We start from the raw sequence: 8723 nt of genomic DNA on the forward strand, positions 1-8723 counted from the left end.
GGAATTTATCATAGCAATTGCGAGTGTTTGAACTTTCATGGAATATATTTGATGCACTTTGTGCGAGATTTATGTTGCTGGTGTAATGTTGTTGATAAATGAGGTTTAATAGACTCCAGGAAAAAAAACTTGTAACTCCGGGCAAAAAGCTTAACTGTCGCTTTTTGCAGAAGTGGTCATGGGGACTTCTTAAGTTGCGATTGTTTTGTTAGGTGATGCTCCGGTTTCAGACAGCCGGAGAACAAGTGCAGATATAAACAGGTGCAAAAAAGGTGCAAAAACATGCAACTGAAAAAGTAGTGCAAGCTCTGGCCAAAACAGGTGCAACTGGAAAAGTAGTGCAAGCGCTGGTCAAAACAGGGGCACATGTTGAAAGACAGATTTGCACGTAAAAAAATTGGAGTTACGTACCTGGTAACTCTGTTTCTAGGAACCTTCCAGGACAGCATTAGACAGCATTAGAGAGATAGGCTCCTCCCACCGGAAACAGGAAACACATCACCCACACCTAGAATAAAAAGAGTACCAGCCTAGCACACTTCAGTTAAAACATAAGAACCGAAGGATACCACATCACAAAAAATAACCGGTAAAAGGAGTGGGGAAATCCCCCTCTCTTACCTTAGAGCTGCCGGCACCATGATCCCCCAGATCAATTGATGCCATCATGGTATTAGAGTCTCCAGCTGAGCCCCCTGGCCCCTCCGACTCCAGCTCTTGTGCCCCACCATTGGTGCCCCCCCTTGCGTGTGTGGGCACCGCAAGGGCCTTGCGACCCCCTGCTTCCACTGTGTTGGCCATCTGTAGCGTGGCCGAGCGTTAACTGAGGCTTGGAGACGCCGGGTCATATGACCCTCGCACCCGGAAGTGACGTCAGACTTCCGCCTTACAGCTCGTCTCCTCCCTCCCCCTGTCTCCACGAGGGCCGCCGCACTGCACGTCTCCAGCGGCCGACCAACTCCATACAGAGACCAGGGGATGCCGCTGTGGCCACCACCGAATCACCCGGATCAGGTAGGAGCGCCACACACAGTACTTGAGGCAGGGGTTTTAAGGACTAGGGGAACTCCTCTGAGTCCACTACACCAACATGCTAGTTGTCCTGCATACACTTATGCCGGGAAACTAAAGGCAATTTCTTTTGGACAGTTGGGGCTGTCCCGGAAGCCCCCCTCCATAGGTACCCCAGGTCCCCTGACCCTCTGCTGTACCCTGTTGGGGGGAAGCCCCTGCTCACTAGCACGTAGGCCTAGGAAAAAAATAACAAATGTTACGATGTCCTGCTCGGCCGGAGGAAACACAAAATAACTGAAGTGTGCTAGGCTGGTACTCTTTTTATTCTAGGTGTGGGTGATGTGTTTCCTGTTTCTGGTGGGAGGAGCCTATCTCTCTAATGCTGTCTAATGCTGTCCTGGAAGGTGACTAGAGAAAAATGATCTAAGAGGCTAAAACTGTCACAATTGCTTGATTCTCTACATCTCTGTGTATTCCATAGCTCCATGTGTTTCCATGAATCAAACAATCCTCACAAATGAGAGCTGAGCATATGCACATTCTAGAGCTTCATATCGTAAAACAGGGTTAGGCAACCTCAGCACTCCAGCAGCAGTGGTAAAACCACAAATCCCATCAGGCCTCTGCCTCTGGGAGTCATGTCTGTGGCTGCCAGGGTCTTGCAATGCCTCATGGGACTTGTAGTTCCACAGCAGCTGGAGGCCGAGGTTACTACCCCTTGCGTAGTACATGAATGTAGCCATTAGGGGGAGCCTAATTTTTAAATGTTGGCACTTCTCATAGTCAAACAAAGCTCTGCTCGTGCTCGGAAGGGATGATAGAGTAAACACAAGTGTGCAGAACAAAGTGTGCTGCTTCTGACGCCTGAGCCACCGATTTCTCTTCTTGTTCCTGCTGATTCCTGGCACCTGAATCTTGTCAAGAACAATGAATACCAACGTCAGGACTTTACCAGTTGTTCTCATACTATAAGTCATGTTTGTCATTTCACCAGATTAGGCTATTTTTTTTTTATTTAAACCAGTAGTTACGCACTTTTATTGTGCTTTATGAAATGTGTATTTTTTTTGCATCCTGTATCAAGCCAAAAACAAACTAGACTGAGAAATTTGACTGGGAGATCACATAAACGTAAGATGGAGGGTAGCAATATCATAATAAGCTACCCTCCAAATCCAGACAATGGATGTGATTCATTGTAGATGCTTGCTGCGATGTGGCTGAACTACAGCATTGCATGGCCATTAGCACATCCCGGAATGTGTTTGGTTTGAAAGGTCTAAGTGACCACACGGGTACTATAAATTTGAAAATGATCGCACAAAAACCACAATTGCGCTACACATGTTACATATCGCCGCAAACATCAGAGTGAGAGTAATAATTCCAGGGCCATCAATCACTGATAACCCGAGCCTGATGAGCGGTAAAAGCTTTTGAAGCGTCGCCTATGGCCAATTTTGGGTATTGTAGTTTTTTTCAGGTTTTGCGGGCGCGCACAATTTTAAGGCTTGACATGTTTGGTGTCTATTTACCTGACGTGACCCCGTCTTTTAAATACCCCGTCTTTTAAATATGATTAAATACCACCAAAAGAAAGCTATGTGTCCCGCCTCCTCTTACATCACTGGCCAGCGACCTAAGAGCAGGTGGGGCCCGTTGATAGCAGAGGAGGCGAGGCCCGTTGACGGAACAGGAGTCGGGGCCCGGCGACCGCAGAGGCGATGACAGGTAAGAGATCTCAGACCCTGCAGAGCCCACTATAGGGAGTCTATGGTGTGCTCTGCAGGGTCACTCTCCGCTGGGGCTCTGCAAGTGGCATAACTAGCAATCACGGGGCCCCATACTAAATTTTGCTATGGGGCCCTGTGATTTCTAGTTACGCCCCTGCACCCCGGTCAGCAAGGGAATAACTAATACGCTAAAACAATTCATACCCACATTTTTGTTAACTGGCCTTTTAAAAGGCAGGCTTCCTCGTTGTTTTAAAGCCTTCAAAAGTCACCCTATGTACATGTAATGAGCAGTCTGCTGACACTTTTCAGGCTTTACTCAAATCATGGCCTTTCTTTAGGCTGAAATGCAACAATAGACCATTTGAATTTTGTTACATGGATTTCCAATTAAAGTTCCACCTTGGAAAATGCTAGTTGCCTGGATATCCCTGGCTTTAGTACTTCCTTATTCACTGACCCAGAACAACTGTGTAGTAGGTTAATCCAGGATGAAGTCAGAACTTCATATTTGTCATGTCAGTGACATAGGTTCAGCATGACAGCCAAGCAGCTATCATTTTAGGATGGATATGTCAGGAATGGTGCCTGCTATGGACAACTTTACCCAACATCAAAAGCAAGCAACCATGCTACTTTGATCTGATGTGTGACATGTAGACAGTTCCTTTCTCTTCAGCCACCCCCCCATAAACGCACACCAATTATATATACAGTATAGCCCACACACGGAGTAGTCATAATTAAAATAAAACAGTCATTTAATGAGGGAATCTAAATAATAGCACAAAGGTCCTAAAACAGTATCTGAGCGAGTACAGCAGCTGCTGTAAGATTTCTAAAAGAAAAACATCTTAGCATGCATAAACCACTGACATGGTGTAGTGTGATTTGGACCTGAACCAGGTGACCAGCCTAAACGTGTGTCCTGCTAAGAGGTACCAAGCTAAAACTGAAGCATGCTAAATATGGAAGGGGTTATATAGGCTGTAGGGCAGGGGTGGGCAACTCGGGTTCTTCAGCTGTACTTTATATACAAATTCAACCTGCCTCTGGGAGTCATGCCTGTAATTGTCAGTCTTGCAATGCCTCATGGGACCTGTAGTTCCACAACAGCTGGAGAGTTAGACTTGCCGACCCCTGCTGTAAGGGCTGGCTTACAGTTTTGTTTTCTATTGTCCAGTTCGCCTGAGGGTAGCGCTATATGCCCAATGGTTGCTGACTCAATACCTGCGTCCCTTAATGGATGACAAAGAAAAGCCTATAGTCACAAAGACTGTATTAGCTTCTGTACAGTGTAAAATAGCATTATTTTCCAACATTCAAACTAATGCTTATAGTTTTAATTTTTGTTATATGTTTTCTGTTTGCTCTTTGTACCTTAGCACATATTTATTTGCTGATTTTCTATTTTATTTATTTTGTTTTATAGGTCAGCAACATTTTGTTTTTTGTTTTACCACCCATATGCATGTGCCTGTTCCGTCAGTACGCCACCTGCTTCAACAGCGGCATATATTTAATATGGACCCTACTTGTTGTGGTTGGTAAGTGTGACAGTGGGTGTGTTTTTTATGTAAGACGTGGAAGGAAAGAATTCCAGTTGGCTTCCTGTAGTGCATGTTTCTGCGCAGCCAGTGACCTCTTAGTGCTTTGCTTGAAGTAAGATATTAACATGCTGATGCCGTCGTGTATACATCCTGGTTTTCTGAATACTGCGTTCCAACTAAACAGCTGTTTTCACTTCGTCTAAGCTGAGCTTCCGAGTATTGTCTTGCATATATACAAGCCTTCCCAAAGTAAATAAAAAAGCTGGCCAGGCAGATGACATGCTTTGTACTCTTATTGTATTATCCGCACCCCTTTCTTTAAAAAAAAATAAAAAAAAATCTATTTTTTTCAGTTAGATAGTTGTTCTCATACTATAATCTATAAATCTATAAATTTATTTACTGGGATCATGTTTGTTAGAAAATTAATAAAGTGATTTTTTGTAAGAATAAATGACATTGTAATATATACTCATCGTTTCTAAGGATTAGAAATCTTTATACAACTATAAATCGAGCTGCATTGATGTATACAGTATATCTGTATCGTGTTATTTAATTGCTGGGAAAATAGTATTTAAAGCTGCTGGTTTCACATGGGTAACCTGCTGAGTGCAATCAACTTAAAATATTAATTAATGTTTACAGAAAAACCATTACCAGTGCCAGAAACACAAAGCTTGGGCCTCTCGCAGATAGCAGATTTGGCAGCTATTGCAATGCTGCTATCAGCAGCTTAGGTTAAAAATAATATCTTAATGAATACACCTCCTTGTATGACTGTGCACTGTGGTAAAGGATGACTGTCCTCTAATGCTGACTGTCCCTCTTTCAGTCTTAGTTTTGTTGTGCATCAAATTATTAGGTGTATTTTAGAATACTTTAGATGGTTTTATTTAAATGAATACTTTAATGTAGATGTAAACCCAAATTGAAGCATATCTAAACCCAAGAACAACAATTTAATATATTGCAGCTTACCAGTCCTCGGATGTGCTGGCTGCATTCGATTTTTTTTTTTTTAGGCATATTTCCATTATTTTTACCGGGTGATATTGCCAGTAACATACTTCCTGTCATAGGGAGACAACACTGACTTTGTTTCTGTTTTTGTATATATAGAGAAGCAGCATTGTCAACCTAGGACCCCTTTTGTACTGTTTTGCATATTGCCCTGACAATGTGCACCTTTTACCTCTTTGTTAATTTTAAACAGTTCAGAGCTGTTGCCATATTTTCTTTTTTGAATTTTGTGCAGACATACACTGGAAGTCCATAGCTGCCTTGTTAAGGCAATGTCTGGGCTTATGGTGTGTGACTGTAACTTTAGGGAGGATGAGACTGAGTCCAGGTGAGCCTGCATTACTATCTGTTTTAAATAGTTTGGAAACACAGAAAGTTTAGAGTATGGGACCACACATCTGAGGTGCCTTGACGCAACACTGTGGCTGCACTCCAACTTTTGTTTTTAACCTGCTTGATTGTAGAATGCCTACACCAATCTAATGTTCTGGCTAAATGGGCAGCCTGGTGTAATTGTTTGGGTTGGGTAAACCATGCCCCATGAGCTTTAGGCATGGTCAACAGTTTCCGTTCCAATCTAGGGTTTTTTTATGAGACCAAATAAAGAATGTATAGAAAAGATTTTGTGATGGAGAAAAAAATAGAGTGGATGAGGTAGGATAAGGTAGGATGCTCATTTTAGGAAAGGTGATCCTGCCAGATGTAAGTGTCTGTGCCATTTCTGAAGGTCCCATTTGATAGTTTGCAAAAGAGGGAGAACATTTTCTCAAATAGCTTTCCAGTCTTAGGGGTGATCTTTGTCCCAAGGTTAAAGATGTGGTTGAAAACCCATTTAAAGGCGAAATAAACTTGAGTATTGGTAATGGAAAATATATATTGAGCACCTCTGATTTGTAAAGTATTGCATATATCTCTCTCAGTTTCTGCTAGCAGATTGGGGATGATTTGTTCAGGTTTGGTAATGAAAAATAAAAGACTGCCGGCATATGTCACATCCTTGTGATGGGCCAAACGTGTTTGAAGCTGTGATGTTTGATGTGTCTAATAAAGGGTTCCAGCATGAGGACACAGATAGGCTATGACGGGGGCATCCCCATTCATGGAAATTTCTATATCTAGTGATTTTAGCCTTTTATTTTATGTAGTAGTAGCGAGGTAAGTTTGTCCCTTTTTGTAATTTAGGTTTAAGCATGAGGGATTGTGTTAGTGATTTTTTTTGTGCAGGGCTTCAAGTTTTTGAACCTGGGCAAGGGTGTGTTGTGCTTTAAGAGTGGATGAGGAGTCCTCTTATTACACACTTACGGTATGTGTTTCCCAGGTTACTAGTGGAGGATGTCAAGGTTTTGTTTTCTGAAAAGATAGTGGCGAGTCTATTAGCCAGCTTGTCTTTCAATGGACCTTGTATCAGGCATTCACTTTTTAGACCTGCTATCCCCTTGACAACGTCTTGTGTGACGAAACGCTTCGGGGCGCGGTTATCTGACGTCACAGTGTCATGTTGAATGGGGAAGTGAGCACTGAGGCTCATGAGATACCGGCCATTCCGCTTTTAAATGTGAGTTTTATATATGTTTTTTTACCTATAAAAATTTTTTTTTGCTGGTTAATTGATTTTTGTCGGTCCAATTATTACTATTAGTATTGACACTTAATATTATTATTTTATTGTGATAGACTATAGGGTCTCACTTTGGTTGTATAAATTTCACTATTTACAAATTTCTGAATAACGACACTTTTTGGTCACAAATATAAGATTATATTGTTTCATGGCGCAATAAATGTTATAGCGCATAAGGGGATTCAGTACCGCAAAATCTTCATATACATTTTTAAGGCTTTTCAGTCTGTTATTGTGGCAGCTTTATTTCCCATATTATTAACATCTTATCCACAAGCGCAGATTAGCAGTTCCATTCACTTTTAGTACCATGTCCTGGATGAGAGTGTGATTGGGGCATGATCAGAGATTGTAAGGTCTTCTATGGTTGTCTCTATAACTGTAGAAAAGTCCACCTTACATATGAAAAAGTAATCAATGCATGAACACGATTGATGGGATGATGAGTAATAAGTGTAGTTTCTCCTATCAGGGTGGGTTGATTGTCACATATCTATAAGTCGATCCAAATGGAACATCTTTTTGACCCGTCAGAGATAAGGGTAGGAGAGGTGTGTCTATGCCTATTAGATATCTCATTGGAGGTTCAGGTGATGCTCTAGAGCAGTGGTTCTCAACCTGTGTAACCTCAGGACCCACATTTGTCCTTGGTCATTAAGTCGCGACCCAAAAATAGTTTCACATTCGCAGTGATACCTAACCTGTATGGCACAATCGTCCTTTAAGTACACACGCATGCCCCATGTGCACGTGTTTATTTGCAGGCAGATGGTAGGGCGGCAGGGTTGGTTTTAATTTCTTTTTTTAAATTTTTATATCACTTTATAAATTCTCTCCATCCTGAATGAATTTGCCAGGGGACACTGAAAACTACGGAGGGTGGTGGTGATGGTACGCCACACAAGTAGGCTGCTACAAGTGATCTGGGCGGCTATACTTATAGAAAATGAGCAGCAGAGCCCCTGCCAATGCTCCCCCCCCCCTTTCCCAGCTTCTGCACTGACAGGGGAAGAGCTAGCAGCATGGACATTATGATCTGTTTTTATCTGTTCACCACACATTATTAACAAAACTGCAAACCTCTCCCTGCCAGCCTGCCTACTTCTCTCAGCTTCCATGGTCTCTGGGAAGGCAACACTAACTATTAACACTGGTGTATCCCTACTAAAAAATATAATGCATTGCTGGGACTTGTAGTCCTACATAGATGGAGCTATTCTGCATTGCTACATAATCTTCATACAGCAATGCACAATACCACCAGCTATGCGGGACTACAAGTCCCAGCAATACATTATAATAAAAGTAAGGTATGCAGAATACCACCAGCATCCAAACCCCACCCTATAATGCATTGCTGGGACTTGTAGTCCTACATAGATGGTGCTATTCTGCATTGCTGTATAATCATCATATAGCAATGCAGATTACCACCAGCTATGCAGGACTACAAGTCCCAGCAAAACACACACACTCTCTCTCTCTTCCCAGCGCCCCCTCCCACTCCAAACTTACCTTCCCTCTCCTTCAGGCCCATGGCCCTCTTCCTCGTCTTGGCGACCAGGGGGCGGAGCTAAGAGACGCCCTCTTAGCCCCGCCCCTAAGAGGCAGGACCAGCTCATTCTCCTCTCGATATTATTCCGCCTCTCCATATTATTCCGCCGCCCGAAAGTGAGGAAATAGTCCCCGATTTCCCCGGGTCAGTTCACGCGCAGGGGGGTGTATGAGAGGGAACAGTTTTCAATATATAGTTCCCACAGGCTGGCTCGCACAAATCACCCC

The 8723-nt window shown here is 42.9% G+C and overlaps 1 protein-coding gene across 1 annotated transcript in view; it reads left to right on the plus strand.

Moving 5' to 3' along the window:
• The window catches only part of ACER2 (alkaline ceramidase 2), a 22927-nt gene that overhangs the window by 7280 nt on the left and 6924 nt on the right, over nt 1-8723 (plus strand). Inside the window, exon 3 of the mRNA XM_018556867.1 lies at nt 4180-4294. Coding sequence (XP_018412369.1) covers nt 4180-4294 — 115 coding nt within the window. The remainder of the gene's footprint in view (nt 1-4179; nt 4295-8723) is intronic.

The sequence above is a fragment of the Nanorana parkeri genome, unplaced genomic scaffold, assembly GCF_000935625.1.
Source record: "Nanorana parkeri isolate BGI_ZX_2015 unplaced genomic scaffold, ASM93562v1 scaffold256, whole genome shotgun sequence".
Classification (NCBI taxonomy): Eukaryota; Metazoa; Chordata; class Amphibia; order Anura; family Dicroglossidae; genus Nanorana; species Nanorana parkeri.